General features: G+C 43.1%; 1 protein-coding gene across 5 annotated transcripts; it reads left to right on the top strand.

Moving 5' to 3' along the window:
* The first annotated feature begins 319 nt into the window (after positions 1-319).
* On the top strand, positions 320-17032 carry LOC106750697 (LIRP-like). 5 transcript variants are annotated; one of them, XR_001374976.1, is made up of 4 exons: positions 320-366; positions 12280-12562; positions 15129-16303; positions 16578-17032. XR_001374976.1 is itself a non-coding variant. In XM_014631198.1 (4 exons), the coding sequence occupies exons 3-4, from the start codon at positions 12280-12282 to the stop codon at positions 15317-15319; spliced, it is 474 nt and encodes a 157-aa protein (XP_014486684.1). In that variant the 5' UTR covers positions 329-366; positions 434-508; the 3' UTR covers positions 15320-17032. The 5 variants fall into 5 exon arrangements, 4 of the variants coding, with proteins under 4 accessions (XP_014486682.1, XP_014486684.1, XP_014486683.1 ...); XM_014631198.1 differs by adding an exon at positions 434-508 and having other exon boundaries at positions 329-366; positions 15129-17032; XM_014631196.1 differs by having other exon boundaries at positions 15129-17032.
* The last annotated feature ends 306 nt before the right edge of the window (positions 17033-17338 follow it).

Below are 17338 nucleotides of genomic sequence, written 5' to 3'. Positions count from 1 at the left end.
GTAAGCGCTCAATACGGTCGCAACGGCGAGCGTACCGGTCGAAGGAGGAGCGCGCGGCCCTTTCGGGAAGTCGGCACCGTGCCGGACCCAATCGGCCGCGCGAGGGTGCAAAATGAGGTGTAGGGGGCACAGTTCACGGTTGACCGCACGCCCTTCCGTATGCAGGCGGCAGCATTAGCCGCGTGCCGCGCGATTAAGGGAAGCTGACAGGTGCCCCCGTGTAAACGTGCTTAATGAACACGTCTCCGCTGCTCAGTATTACCACTGGCGGGTTGAGTGTTTATAAGGGAGGCGGCCACCTTTTCGGCCACCACAAGACGTACACGCATCATCGAGTAACAATCGCCGGCCACATTCTCTCGCACAGTGAGTACACGTATCGTCGCCGCCGACCTTTCCGCCACCTCGTACGCACGAAGGTACAAATTTTTAGCGAACGTCATCGTATCACACTGCTGGACACACACGCACCTTCCGGCCGCGCACACAGATAGGAAAATATTTCACTGTAAGTTTGATGATAAACACACGTCCGCGATTATCCCTTTCTTTTCTTTTTCGTATTCTTCCTCGTCCTATGCGGCCAGGACGTGGTCCTCTCTCACATGTCTGCGGTGCGCGTACGCTGACACATGGGATCTACGGTTTTAATAACGCCGGTCTCGAACGGCAAATTTCTTCGAGAAGCGTTCATGGCGAAGAATACTCTTCTCTCTCGGTAGGTTGCCGCTTCTTTCCGAGAGGAGACACGAGCGTAGATAATACTTTGGCTTTTACCGGGATCGAACCCGGGACCGCCGCTACATAGTGGACCAGTGCGCTGTCCGTTATGCCATGCTCGCGCTCAATTATCCGCATTATGACCGTGATATAAGTTTGTATTTATGAGAGACCGCTTTTTCTCCTCTCGTATCGAAGGAAAAAGCCCTTTAATAATTCAACGAAGTGCGCTTGAGACGCTTCTTGCGGCGGCACAATTCGCCGGGTATCTTTTGGATACGTTCGAAGCGGTTCGAGGAGGAACGCGCGCGATTTAATCGGTTCCCGCTCGGCATTTCACACTTAGATCGCTGCTAATCACCAGTCGAACGTTTCTTCGTTTTTCTTTTTCAAACATCCGTATATACGGAGCCTGCTTTATTGACCTGTTGCCGATTTTTAATCTCAACGATTACAGACGTGTTACAGACTACCGAACGGATGTATGTAATCATTTATTTAATGGTGATAATTCGCGATTAGGGAGGAAGCTTCGGCACTTTCTCTGTAAGGAAAGTAAATGTCAGGCTAAAATTCGAGACTGATTTAATGTCAAATCTTAGGCAGTGCGATCGTCTTAATAACGTTACTGAGTTAATAAAAATTCATGCCCCAATTCGTGCCAATGATTTTTATTTTGAACATTCTTACTTCATATTTCCGTTGTCATACGAAGCCATATTTCGGACATGCGCGTTGACATTTAACATCGAAAGTAGTAGCCTGTTTTTGAATTTGATTTATGTTGCATGAAAGTCACGTATAATATTATTCCAATTTGATATTTAAACACGGCCGCAATTTCAAACGGGCAGGATACGCGACATAGCTTTTTGCGTGGTCGAACTCTCGTCGCTTATAGTGATTTTTGCAACACTTTACGAACTTTTTCCGATATTTATGATGCAAGCTGCTCGCCGAGGCGATAAATATTGCTCATCCCATCACGCGAGTTATGGCAAACAAATATCACGAGTAAAGTACGATGCTAATATTGCGAATAAAAGCCGCGCTGGCCTTTATTGATCACGATCGTTGACCGTGTCGTCATATAAGATATCTCGGTTTGTTTATTTTGTTTCCTATATTCTTCGTCGTTATTTATCGAGAAAGTTCGAGACAGTGTCCCTGTGTGTGTATCGTTTGACTAATACGGCCAGATATTTTGTATGTCCGAACCAAAATCTAAATTTCAAAACAAACAGGTCGTGGTATAAAAACAAGAAATTATAACAGCTAAAAATAGCACAGATACGTGTTTATTTTCATATAAAATACAAACGATCCGCTTTAATATTAAATTACACGCGGTTGCGAGGGCAAAACAGAAGTGCTTTACGTCCTGTGGGACGTTATTAGTTAAATAGTATTGAATATTTAAGCCGGTTATATTTTCGACAGTTACCTACAGTGTGAGTCATCGATAATATAATTATCTCATTTAAGACCTCGTATATATGTATAGTTAAAAATATGAGTGCATAATAGATGAAACAATTCAAGTTACATTGGGCACAAACAGGGGTGGAAAAAGGGGGATGAAAGGAGGCGTGTGCAGCCCACTTCGTCGTGCAAAAACTTGACTGTTGTGGATAAACCTGGGTAGGGAATGAGCAACGTCACGCGAGCCGCGCTATACTTGAAGATTCTTCGTATTACCGCAATATGCCTTACAATTAACTTATCGTTAGATCGCTTCACGTCCCTACACATCCGATTTCTTGGAAAAAAAGCTCGCGAAAGGCTTTCTATCTTCTCGATCTAATAAACGTGACTTTCTTGAATTCTTTTGCTAACTGTACTGCACCGAATATTACTAGCAACGGCTGATCTAAAATCCTTCTTTCAGATCTCCAATACACACACACACACACAACAATAAGATATGTTATATACAATATTATACATTTATATTTTATTCATATATATATATATATATATATATATATATATATATAAGCATAAAATTTATTATTATTATTAAATATTATACATTACATATATATATATATATTTTTTTTTTAATAAAATAGTATATTTTATTATTATTATTATCGGATTGTGTGTGTGTAGAAGACTTTCAAATTTGGACGCGGTTCATATCAAACGTAAAGTAATGTCTCTGAATTATCGCGTTATTAAGAGCCCGTCAAGTGTTGAGAAGCACGTCATTATTTCCGAGACAGGTGAAATTGTAATTTTCATGTAGGAAAATCCGTTGCTTGCTTCTATTCACGTGTCCAGTAATAGGTCCCATTAGGGCTGGCCATGTAAGTAGGACAGCAGTACTTTCCGTTTACGAGGACAATTACCCGCGTGAAGCGGTGCTTCGCTGACTCAATTGCAGGATTGTGATCGGTTAAGAGGAGGATAGCATCTGCCCGACACTTGTACTTCGAGATCGGAGTACCCTGCCGATGATAGAGTCTTAATGACAAAAGAGTGCGGTTGTTCAGAATGTCTACAGATGTTGAGCAGTCTCTATTTGCATTTATATCGTACACTGTTTCCATTATAGTTTTAAAATCTCGGAAAAATTGGATTCTTTTCCATTTTTCCAGTTTTATCGGTTTCTTCGTGGATGAATAAAAAAATTTTTTTCTTTTTACCGGATATTTTCGGCTTTTTTCGGAAAAATTTGAAAAAATGTGTTTTTTTTTATAACTATAGTCACATATGTAAAATAAATGTAAAGTCTCGGTAATCTAAACATCGCAAGTTCATGGAATTATAATCAGATGCACGTGACAAACACTTCTCGCAAACTAAATAGCAAGAATAACGCAAATGGACGATCTGCCTCTGTTCGGCTTTATTCACGACTGGTCTTGATTCCAACAATCCAGATTTCAACGAAATTTGTATTTCATCTTACCGAAATATTCGAAAGTCAGTGCGCTCCAACATCGAAAGTCTCGGAACTCGGCTAAATGGTTATGTGGAAGAGACAAGTGGTGTAATTAGGGGCGTGAAACTTACTTGATTTCGCGATAAAGCGCCGCGATGTAAGCTCGGTGAGGAGCAGGCGGGTCACTGTCTGTCAGACGCGACAGACGGCGATCGCGATCGTGCCAAAAAGAAAGAGAGAGTGCACTGAGAGACAGTACGATCTGGCTGTGACACATGTTCGCAGACAACTGTCCGCAATTGGCCGTCTGCGGAGGCGGAGGCTGGAAGAATATACGACAAAAAAAGAACGGAGAAAGTCGACTGTCTCACGTCTTCGCACCTCGTGCACGACCTCCCGATAGAGGTCATTCAATTTGGAAGCGATCGTCGAGCGGAGACGTCGCGACACCCGCCGCGACCTGCCGCTCCCGTGGCGGGGAACGAACGGAGGGCGGGAAGGGTGCAGCGGGATCGGAGAAATTAATTCGTATCAACGGCAAGTGCAGTCACACCGAATATGGCCTATCGAGTCGCAGCTCGATAGGCGCATTCGGTGTGATTGCACTCGCCGTTGATACGAATTCCCAACGTGGGAACTTTTTTCCTCGATCGCGAATATAAAATTTTGTTTGTACGTCCCCAACAGAGTTCGGTTTGATTTACGATTTTGTTTTCTCGTCGATCGCGCCGTTACTTCGCCGGGAATTTCGGAGAACAATGCCGGGCGATCAGCTGGTTGATCTGAGAGTCAATTGTGTATCTTAAAACGTAATGGGAATTACAAAAGTGGGCAAATTTACTAAAATATTTATAATTTCACCGGTCAACACCTAGTGCATTTATTCATTTTTATAATTTTCACTACCTTTTGAGGTATTTAATTGACTCCCTGGACTCGCTTCTGAGTTAGGGCTTTAACAGAATGTTAGTTGACTCAATCACGAACAACGGCTTTTTTGCTTCAGTGGAATAAATATAATATATAGTGAAAGAATTTTTTTTATTGAAAGCAAAATATTATTTCCTCTAAATAATACTGTTCTTTCTACCAAACAACATGGTTTATTCCGATGAAACGACACTTTCATTCAAATAAAATATTTGATATTAAATTATGTTGTTTATACTAAACAAACTCAAGTCGTGTAAACATTATTACGCTAAATTGAAAGAAATCTTTTTCTTTATGTAGGCCGCGCGTATTTCTTCTTCTTGCTCGTCGTCTTCCTTCCCTTGTCAATATTATTGGCTCTCTTTTTTACTTTCTCCCGACCACACATTCAAAAGACAGTAGATTCAAGGCTGAGAAAGAGAGAGAGAGAGCTAGCCACCTTACGCTAGTTCGTCAACGGTTTCCTCTCGAGACGGAGAACTCCTCCGAGGACAGGACAATTGCGGTCAATCAGGCTGGCATTGTCAGAAACTTGACCACACGGTTCCCAGTCGGAAGAGTCTGAGACGCTCGTCGGCGACCGAGCGGTCGAGACGTGCCTCGTCGATCCTCTCGGAAAGAGAGAAGCGTGGGGTCCGCGCTCGCGATCGTCACCGCTGGTCTCTCCGCAGGCTGGGTAATATCTCGGACCGTTAATAGGAGCTTACGATTCGATATCGGCTCGTCAGCTCGAAATCGCGGAAGAGCATTCTCGACGAGGGTCGAGCGGGACATCGGAGGATCTCATAGAAAGTAACGCAACCGTCTCGCTGCGACATTCTCGTCGCAAGGAGGACGACAAGAGAAGTAGGATACACGACTGTGATCTACATGACATGTAAGCATCTACGAGCTAGGAATAAGAAGAAGAGCACACACACCGTGCCCCTGTACACGCACTTTACACGCTAACGAAGCTGCGGGGTCAGCGTCTCGCTGGAGAACCGGATTGCGCGATCCGCTGGAGGAGCCGCTGCTTCAGCTGAGAGATCGCGGTCGCTCCCGGTGGATGATCTCGTTCGGCGCAGATTCAGCCGGAGAACAATGGAGCGATCTCGGGCGCGAAGTGCTTGTCAACGGGTGCATCGATACAGATAGTAGGAGGACTTGATCGTGACCGGCACTTCCTCCAGACGATATTCGGCCCGATATTTCCCGTCCACGGGGCATTTCATGATCGCATTCCCCATGAGAATAACTAGCCTCGCTGTCACCGTAGCGATCACCGTCACGTCGTCCCACCTGTTTGCGCCCGCAACGTTCCGTAACAACGTCACCCGAGAAAGAGTGCCAGACTGTGATATTACCCGGTGATAGAGAACTCGCCTTATAATCTACGTTTTTACCTCAACGTACTCAGTAAGTCTTCGTCCTTCGAAAGCTTCTTTAACGTCGCTCTGATTATATAAGGAACTGAGTAAACACCAATTAAAACGGTAACGTTACAACAACAATGTAATAATCCTCCACTCAACGATGTAACTGTCGTATACAACGCATGTTACATCGCGCTTATATTGTTGAGTGAGAAATTATAACTATCGACGCAGTGTTACAGTTAATTGGTGGTGTTTACCGGAACACGCACTCTTCTGCGAGCTTTCAAGATAAAAACGCGCTCGTTCGCCGAGTGGATTTCGCCGTTTAATTTCGCGACCGATCTCTCCTGCTATTAGCGCGGTGAAACGCGTTTATTATTGCTCGCGAGGGGAGACTTTCGTCACACCGGGACCGCGATGTTTCGTCGTTAAATTCTATTTTCCGTCTTGATTCAATCTTGAGTCTTTCACGAAGATCTAACGAACATAATTCGGCGAAAATAAAAAAATTCTGTTTAAAATTATTCGGCGTATTATTGCCCAGATATTTGTCAGAGCCATTTTCGATCGTTTCACATTTTGCGTCGGGATCGTTGCGAAAGGGAGAACCGTTTCTACAAATCCCGAATTACTCGAGAATAACGGCTGACACTAATTCTCCAGCCATGCGCAGCAGCTTCAAGTCCTATGCGAGTTCTCTCAAATTGCTGCACTTGACGCATATATGTGTAATACGATTGGTGTTCGTGCACTGTGCAATTGTATTATTAGAGAATGCGAGTCTCATTGGTTTAGGCGGTCTCTTCAAATTATAACGTCAACTGCACGACACACGTCGATCAAGCAACGATTGACAAAACGGTTCTGCTCCGTTAATAAAATAACTATTCGAACTTAAACATTTTTCACTCATTGCACTCTTTTTAATCTTTAGTTACAGTAACCCACCTGTCGTTGACACCCTTAGGGAATGGCGCAACGCCTCATACGTGTGCATTAAGTCCCCCATTTCGTCACAACCCGAGTTACATGTTCGAATTTCGCATTTTGACGCGGAAGATCACGATCTCTCTCGTTGAAATTAATTGTGCTCAATAAATTAGACGCAATTAGGCGCTGGTCGATCGAGCGACGGACCGATTAATTTATGCGTTTGGCGGAAGGTGAATGCTTCTTTTCCTTTCACGTCGGCACTTCTTGCTGGACGTATGATTTATAGCGCATAAATGCATACCCTCGTTATTCAATACGTTCTGCTCAATTGCCGGGAATTCCATATACATGGTGTGGCACGAATAAATGGCGTATAATTAATTATACCACTTGGCGATGTTGGAGCAGCATTCCGATTTCGTAATCTTAATCGGGACGATCTTCTTCGCTTCTAACGAGCTGCGCGATTAGTCGCTTGGTCATCTAATCGGATATCGTGTTACAATTTCCGCGCCGCGGCCGGTAAACGGTGCTGTTAAATATTGGTTTTCGTCAAATATTTGTTACCGGAATGCGCCTCCCTTCGCGTATTTTTTGTGTGCTTCGCGATCGCTATCGCGCCCGCTAAAAATTGCGCCGTATCGATCTCTGCGTACGATATGTGTTGTCTCATTCAGGAAATTACATACATGCTGCGGGCAAGCTCCGACGAGACTAAAAGCGCGCTTTTTATCGCTCGTAACTCACATAGGGGCACGATGTTGGAGTCTCCGTCATATCAGTCACGAGTTTTTCTATCCAAGCTGCACCCTGCATAACGCAAGATACGCGTGAAGTGGCGCAATCCCGCCATTAAAAAACACCGTCTTTACTTGAGACACCGGCCATTTTCCGACCCTACAATCGACTGGCTCTTAAAATAGTGAGCTATTTTTGCTTGCGTCCCGCGATATCTCGCATTCGTTATTTCAATTTGCGGAGCTGAACAATTATTCCTTATGCAATGCCCGAGATTCCGATACGAGAAGAAGCCTTCATTAATAGGCGATTGTCGAGCGGCATCTCAGCATAATTTCGTGTCGGAAATTGCACTCCTCATGCCAAGCGTATTCCTCATTATAAGATGCGGCGTAACTTTGCAGCTTTGGATCACCAGCGAGATCGAGCGAAATCCCGCGGGACGGTGCCGTGACGAGCCGAATTAGTTCCGGAATTTTCAACCATTCGCTCTTTCATTCGCCATGCACGGAAACGAAAAAGTTTTCCGGTTCTCTTTTGCGAACTTCGCGATCACGCTCTAGCCGGGAAAGTCGATCACCCTTCGCCGGTTCTCGCACTCGATCGGACGTAAGCGCGCTCTCTCGAGTGTGTACAAGTGAACGCGGACCGCTTAGTATCTTTCCTCCGATTATTATATACACGTGTTTGTTACTTGTGTGTCTGCCTGTGATACTTGGCAGATAATGCCAAAAGAAAAGACGAGGACAAAAATAGAAATGCGCGGTGGTCGTGAGAAAGAGAAAGGAGGGCGCGAGAGAGAGACGTCCCGGGAACGGCGGAGGACAGGGAGGGTCGATCGAGACCCCGCTCTGGAGCGAGTCCTCTTTTCAATTTCAACGGGACTTTGCGCTATCGCGAAATGCGTTTCTTTTTGCGATGACCGGTGGTTCTATGTAGCTCGACACTGTTTACAATCGTCGGAAACGCCAGACGAGAAGCCAATGAACGACGCGCACGCCGTACAATATCAACACAGTAATCGTCGCTCGATCTTATTTTGCGCGAATTTCAAGCGAGGTGAAGCCGAGGCGCCCACGACACAATAATATATCGCGATACGCGCGAAATTGAACAAATAACGTACTATTATTATTATTACTTATCGCACGGAAGAAAAGATTTCGCTGGCGCAGTTAATCATACGTTCTGCCGAAGGTGTTTCGCTGCTGTAGCTGGAAATTTGTTGCCGTAATTGGAACTTTGGTTACCGTTGCTGAGTGTATGAGTGCCATATTCTGTTGCGGGAACCGAGTTCTTTATTCCGTGTACAAATTCGGCTACAGTAGACAGTATGTTAGATGTGGCAGCTATACACTTAGCAACAGTCACTGAAGTTTCGGTTGTAGCGGCAAATTTTTGGCTAAGCAGCGAGACATTTTCAACTAAACTACGGTTGACTACGACAGCAAAATTTTTTCCCGTGCGAGAAATTATTTCAACGATCTTGGCCGATAAAATCGCGATATTTAAGCGTAAAAACAGTCTCGACAGCTCTCTCCGATACAAGATTACCGACGCATAGCTGCGCGCACATTACACGATACGCGGAGATAATAGGATACTTTGTATCACGTACGGACGTTTTGATTTTCGCAGATAATCCTCGCGTTTGCGCTTTCGCTCGCCCGCGGCTGTGGTGTGTCGGCGTTTACGATAGCGCTTATTAATTTCGCGATGAGATACCACTCGAGCTTGCTCGAGATCGCAGAGCTTGCAGAGACGCAAATACGCTTTTTTTGGGGGGTCTCGTTTTGCCTTTACTTTTCCGATCGGTAGACACGCGATTTCTTTCGCGCCGACGAAGGGGAACCACCGCACAGACGATCGGTGCTGAATATTTAAAAGGTTCACGACTCAACTATGTAATTATGTGAAACGTGCGACGATGAAGTAAATATTAGAAACGCCGCGTTATCGCGATGGGAACTGAATCGTTAATTTTAGGAGCTGTATCGATCCGTATTGGTATGTTAAAGACCTTTGTCGAATAGCGAATGCAACGAACGATTCAATATCGATATATCGGCCGTATCGAAGGCACAGTAATGCTCTTCAAGGACGCGTGTTTTCAGCACCGTCAATACTAATCGCACGAGGAAAGAGAGATAAATAGAGTTAGATAACTTCGACATCAATATGCGTCGTTTCTTTCTGTTATTGCTGGTGTTAAACGCTAATTCTCATCGCCACGATGCGCCGGGAATAGAAATGGTTCTGCCCTATATTCGTGTAGCTTGAAGAGGGCAAGTAAATGTGTCTGCTACGGCGACGAGTCTGGCACGCGTCTACCTAATGATATTGCATACGCGAATCGATCATGAATAATGTCCCTCAACCTTGAGAGAAACGTCGAAATGAAAAGAATTCGATACTTTTTTTCTTTTTTTAACTCAATTCCAAGCGATTCCGAGACTCAGATCGATACTATCGTAATTAAAAGGTTCATCGTCGATCCGTTGAAATTGCTGGAAAATAGATGCACTCTCAATTGATTTCTGTTAATAAAAACACGTAGGAAATTTCAAGATTATTTATCTATATCTGTATCTATTTATATTTATCTGTACATCATCAGAAGTAAATATTGTCGTGAGAATCATCACGATCACGCTTCGCCACTAAAATATTGTATTCATATACGATCACGTATCAAAGCCATTGGTCTTATTCCCATTTTCGTTGATAACGCAACTAATCGACCAGGCTGCAAAACAAGTCAACATTGCTGTAATCCAACTACATGTGGTTACCAGCCACGCTTTGAGCAAATATTACAGAATTACTATTTTAACCTTCCCTAAGCTAGAGATTATTTTATAAGCTGTATTTACATGCGTGTACGTGCACATGTACGTGTCTATGTTGTATGATTTAATCCGGACTAGATGCACCGGTGAAAATACAATTAGCAATTAATAGTCACGTTGCTCTAAAATATGCACGATTCAAATTGTCATAGCACTTAAGGCTCCTTTCGATGAGAGATAATTTTTTGTAAAATTTATCATTCGATTTTCCTATTGCATTCGAGCGGACAGTAGCACGCGACGCATGAAATTGACGATACGATGATGCCATAAAGAATTCGATCTCTGAATATTTTAAACTTCAAAACTGTCGAGTTTCATTACCAAAATTACCATTACCGTTCTAATCGGACAGTATCATAAACGTAATCAAAAGCTGTCTCGGCAAGATACATAGGATGTCTCCGTGATGTCTCATCCCCGGAGAAACGTGTAACGAATGTTGCACGTGGTCGACTCTAAAATAATGAGGATATACTGGATACGACCATTTGGTAGCGCAGCGCTGAAATGATGTTAGTGTTAACGTGTGAGCAAAGGTCGCATCTATAGTCAACGCACGAGAAGTGTTCTTCTCTTTCTCTTCTGCCTCTACCGGGAACTCCGTTTTCCCTTCTGTTTCTTTCTTTCTCTTTCTTTCTCTTTCTTTGGCACGAGATTTATATTTAAGTGAAAGATATCTAAAAATAGAAGCACCCTGCGCACGGTCATTGGAGTGCCGTGCCGCCGCCGACGTCGCGTCTATTAGGCAATTATACTCTGTATGTATACAGGGTGTCCAGACTTGAGTCAAAGCGAAGCTTGTGTGCAGGTAGAACTCATCGAACGGATAAATCCTGTGTCATTTTGCAAACAAGATCACTTTTGTCTTTTCAGAGCTCGTTTGCAGTGCATCGCGCGCGCATAGATTCGCCTATCTTTTTCAATTAATATTTCAATAATTATCGTGGCCGCGTTTGAAAAGTGCTAGAGGATTTTTTCCATTCAGTTCGATGAAACCTACCTGTACACGAGCGTTGGTACACTCAAGTTCGGACACCCTGTACATGCATGTACATTCAATAAATCTCGACAAGTATAAACAGAGGCAATAAAGAGCCTTCCGAGCGACGCACTCGGCGTCGATCAGTACCCAAGTCCATGCCCTCATGTCTGTGTGCTCCTATGTTCATATTTAGCATTGCTAGTTAAGTGGACAGTTAAAAAAATATCCGAACCGGATGGCGAATAAAGAACGGATGCTAAATACGTCGATATAAGTAGGTAATATTTCAGCAAACAATTCGCCCGATTTGCTCTACGTCGTGAGAGAAAAAATATCTAACAAATAAATCATATTTATTCAGTGGATATTAATAACATATTTTCTTCCATCAATATAGATGCTTTTACACACTGAAAAACAATTTTTTTTCAAATGAGGAAATATACATTTTCTTAAATCTGCATCTTTTTATGAAAGCAATGGTTTGTTCAATTTAAATAAAAAAAATTTAGATTTAAGTAAATATCAGTGTCCATTGAATAAATATTTTTTATTTTTTTAATATTTTTTCTCTCGGATAATGTCATATTGCTATTCGTTCGAAGGCTATACGGCGTCACTGATAGATCGCTATTATTTTATTTTTAAAGAAAACCACTCTCAATTACGATGTACGATTACGAATACGCCAAGAACGACCGTTTCGGTCTCATCCATTTCTGCCGATTGATGACAAGAAATCGGGACATAATTTCAAAATTTTCACAGCGATATTCGGACGATGAAATGTATAAAAACCAATAAGATGACGAGAGAGAATCTGCATGCGTGAGAGATCACGGGTACGTAATTAAACGAAAATTGCATTACTTTCAGATGTTCGCGTATCGATTGAGTGTGATCGTGACCCTGGTCCTTGCTGTGGTGTTTCTTGTGCCAGAATCAGGAAATGCACAATCCGACAGCAGCTATCATCAGCTGGGCACGAGGATGTCCGTGGAGGTGCCGCAGAGATATTGCGGCAGAAGGCTGTCCAATATTCTACAGACAGTTTGCACGGGCGTGTATAATAACATGTTCAAGAAAAACGTTCAACAGGAGGACAGTAAAATCCAACGTTCCATCGAGGCCGGCACCAGGCGCAGTAATATGTTTTCAGGTAACGTAACGATTATTATATATCTTTGGGGCCAATTATCTCAAGTATAAATTTACGCACGTTAGTCGACGAACATTCGCAATTAGCAACGGAGGCTGTGCAACTGAGCGTTAATCACGATACAGCGACATCCACGTGCTTCTTCTCACCCAAGAGATTCACGGCGAATTTGCCGATTGGCAATTATGTTCTCATGCGCATGCAGGAGTGATGATAATTTCAGGAAGTACGTTCCTCGATCGCGGTCTCCTCGCGACAAAATTTGCCTTTGTAATGCAGCGACTCGTGCTCGTTAATATTAATGCCGCTAAGATTACTTCTTTCTCGATTAACATCACCCCGTGGCAGCGCGTATTCTTCTTCAGCCTCCAACGCAACGGCCGGTCGGTTCGGAGGCCGATTTTAACGAGCACCCGGAGCGAGTTTGCGTATCCCGGCGGCACATGCGGACGTTTGAGCACGAATACACCCGCACCCGCGCGAATCGCAACGTCGGATGTGCGGATTTAAGACGACCCGTCTGGGGATACAAATCAGGCTTAATTTATACCGGACCCACGATTGAACGTTGGTTCCATCTGAAAATGAGGTCAGCCGCGTGAGTTAATTCGCGTACTTGCCCACCTCAGATACAACTTCGCCTTCGCGAGTAAATCTCGCGACTCGCACGGAACTTTTCCCAATCGCCGGGGAATTCTCTCCTTCCGTTCTTGTACCGGGTTCTTTCCGGTTTTAGCCAGCTCCTCGAGCACGGCACATTCCACGAAAGACGATTAAGTATGCGATCAATCTGGTGCCCGCAATTAACCGAGTAATCGCCACTTTGCCGCCGATGAATAATGCATGCGAAACTCGCATTACGTATTCCCGAGGTGGGATCATGAGCCGGCACACTCTCTAATCGTCGAATAACTTAAATACGCCAATAATCGGAGGCGTCGCTGCCTCTTTCCCGCGGCCTCTGTCCGTTCGCTTCACGACGATTTTCGCGCCGAAAACATGGACGGAGGTAACGGAAGGATTTACGTCGAGAACTGGTGCGTGTCCTGTTTTTCTTCTTCTTCTTCGGGACGAGCGAAACGGTTTATCGTTGTGTCTAATCAGTCAGACGGATTCGTGTAATCTGACAGCGGGATCTGGACGCGACCGTACGATTTATTGACGATCGTGAAAGGCGCGTGTCCACGTTCCAAATACCGCTTATTTGCGTATAAATAATGCGACACGCGTGACGCATAAAAATACGTTTCTCGCTTTTCTTCATCGTTTTAGTTGAGATATTCGAAATTTACCGATTAAAGATAGAAGATTGCCGTCGGGTATAACCATGACGAAATTATGGCGAAATTATGGCATTGTTATCTAAACGTTTATCCTCAACTTGTCAAACGTACGAAATATGTATTGACTTCTCATTGATTTATGTAGAATTCATCCGAAACATTCTGTCAAGTCTTTACGACTTGTGTATATATTTGTTTATTTGTTGTTTGTTTTTATAAATTATGCCAGCAAATTAAAGAATTATCTTTCCTGTCCGCGAAAATAAAATTCAAGGGAGCTTTCACGCGTAAGCTCATGTCGCGCAAGCTTTCTCCCCTCCGCCTTCACTCAGCATCGGTCAATGCGGTAACTTTGTTGCTGTAGAATCAAGCGAACGTCATTTCGCCCAAAGTCGTCGCTCCCAACATGAAGGGCATAAGAAAGAAAACATCGTAGTCGTTTGATTTTCTGCTCGTTTGAATAAGTGGATTCTGGACTTCAAGATTCTGCCAAAACCAACCTTGTTCTTAACGTTTCCCACCGGGATATATCGGGTTGGATGAAAATATGCGAATCGTTTAAATTTTCGCGTCATATTTAAGCAAAATTTACATACGAAAAATGTATCCGCTTCTAAAAGAAGAATGTTAGGTACATCTTAAACGAATAATGAGTACTAATTCGTTCGTCTTTTGTAAAGATTCAAAATTGACAGAACGTTTTTACTTCAACATTAAGCAATTTTGTCGAAAAATGTTGCACAATAATCAGCAAATACGCAAATCAAAAGTGAATATTCACTCTTTCGAAAGCTGTAAACTGCATTCGTGTGCAATTTTTTATTCACACCATGAAACTGTGCAAATTTCGACGAAAGTTTTGATATTTAACTGACCTCTTTTTGTTTATCGTATTGCTTCGTAAAAAATAAGTAAAATCGTTATCGAAAGATTGATTTGAAAAGTAAAAGCTTTAATCTGTAAAATATTCTTTAAAACGCATAATTATGATAATTTTTGTCGAAATTACAATCTGTTGAATTTTGCCTATTTTTCCAGGACAGCAAAGGTGATCCTTTAATTTTTCGGCGTACTTTAAGCTTGTTCGTCCAGTTTCGCCGAGAATCAATACAAGATAAAAGGCGAGGTGCACAAAGTAAATGGGGGGTAAAGCAGACGATAAGAATCACAATTATTAAATTAAACCGAGGGTTATGAAATTGAATAAAATACGATCAAGCGACCTTAAAACAATATACTACCCTCATTACAGGTACTTTAATAAAAATTCGCTTTCATTCCAGGATTGGAAATGTCCGACTATCCGATCAATTACGAGAGACCTTCTCTTTTTATGACTGGGATGGGGGCAACCCAATTCATAAATCGTTACCATGGCAGCCGCGTCCGAAGGCAAAGGGGTATCTACGAAGAATGCTGCCTCAATGGGTGCACAGTGCAAGAATTGACCACTTATTGTGGTCCGTCACAATAGTCGGTTTGTCGACATTAAATGCGTTCGGAGATCGGTAATTCTTCGACTTCCGCTTTATCACTCGATCACCATGCAAAACCGGATATTTCAAGATGATACGCATATCTACATATACACACATACACATGCCGATTACAAATAGCAGATTACGAACACACACGTACATAAATACACGTTAGAAAACTTACCGGCAATCGTTTCATCTCGCTCACGTTGAAAATTAATTCGTCATAATAACATATATGTTTATTGTAATCGCGAAGAAATTAATCTTGTTGATGCACGATCGTGTGTAGAATTGTATTTTTTCTTTGATTTCACGAGAGAGAAAGAAAGTGAGGAAATAGTGAAAGAAAAGAAAAGTTTATTTAAATTACCGATATCCAAATTACGATAGCGATTGTAATCGTATCGTCGATGCATAGTCATCATTAACACCGTTGGTCGAGCTACTTTCGCACGCGTGACCACGGGGACCCGCGCGTGATAGAGCGTAAGATCCATTCTCCATCGCGAATGAATTTTGGCGGGGACGAATTCGCCTGAAGCGACGCGATCTCTCAGATCGGATCGCGGTCGAATGCGTGGCCGATAAGAGAGACTTTCGGCCAATGGTAGCGGTGCATTGCGTTCCCCGATACTGGTGAGCGATCTACGTCGTGTACGAGCTTTAGTACGTACGCTCAGTGTCGTCCGGTGCTTCATCGGGCACCGTCCTCGGTGCTTTCCCGATCCCCCGATCGCGGAATCGCGACCAAGTGGGCGCCTCGCGCGAAGACCGGCCGCGACATGCGCGCGACGGTGAATAAATCTGGTCGCTTGGTCTCATCGCGATGCCCGGGAAAGCCCTGACCTTCGATTACTTCTGAGGAATATCCATCTCGCTTCCATCTCAGGACAAGTCAGATCGACGAGGACCACGGGAGAAATCGCCGGTGATCGGTGAGAAGGACAAGATGGACAGAGCGAACGGCCGGTGCAATGGTAAGACTTTCGATCCTTTACCCAAGCATGAAATTGAAGCATGATTTGCGGGACCAAAGATTGGTCTCGTAATTTCCCCCAAGTCCGCTTCACTTCGTGTCGAACGTTCGCACCGATCCGAATCCGTTGGCCGATCTCTATGCGTTCCAATGTCCGAAATTCTTTTTCACTGTATAGCAAATATTACGTACTTGTTAGATTGTCAGGTAATTCCCCGGCCCCCGTTTCAGCTCTCTGGGAACACATTAGTTTCATTCAGCTGCAATGTTTCCAGGTAAAACTGCAGGAAAACCCGTGCCGCAGTCTCTAACGCATTACGTATGAGACGACATCGTTTGGCATTCACAAAAGAATGTGCTATCGCAACGGAAAAGATATTTTCAAAAGGCGCTATGTAAATGATAAATCGTGGTTTAAATGTCTATTAAACACAACATAAATAGTGTTGTAAATTCCTAAGTCGTGACTGACACAACGCAACAAAGGCGAAGTAAGAAAATATTTTGCCACGAACTCGTTATAATAACAACATATCCGTAACTTTTGTCTATTAGTAATATATCTTCGCATACTGATTTACGATAGATTATTGAAGTAATGATGGTTGCGCGCAATAGACGATTCTTGGGGAGCTCGTAACTCAAATCGTATATTAATCGCCGGTCAATAATACATAGAATGACGGATATTAGTACGTAATTTTTAGTCGTATTTTCTCGTGAGGATAAAATCAAGCCGAAACTGCAAGAAATTTTATGAATAAAATTCTTATGAAAAATATTTTTACTGTACATTTTAGTGAAAAATTATCTTCTTCCTCTTCGCAAGTTAATTTTCTGACATATACCGGATGCCCGAAAAGTTTGGGCAAGCGGCCGTGCGTAAGTAGAATTTGTTAAAGTGAGCAGAAAAGTCTTTTATTATTTTGCGAACAACCGCGCAAAATTTCGAGTTATTAATTATTGAAAATGGCCATAAAAGCTTCTTTAATTAATGAATTTGCATATATTATTTGCAAAATGATAAAAGACTTTT

The sequence above is a fragment of the Dinoponera quadriceps genome, unplaced genomic scaffold (assembly GCF_001313825.1).
Source record: "Dinoponera quadriceps isolate SergipeBrazil2010 unplaced genomic scaffold, ASM131382v1 scaffold5144, whole genome shotgun sequence".
Lineage (NCBI taxonomy): Eukaryota > Metazoa > Arthropoda > Insecta > Hymenoptera > Formicidae > Dinoponera > Dinoponera quadriceps.
This window is presented reverse-complemented; position numbering and strand designations above follow the sequence as displayed.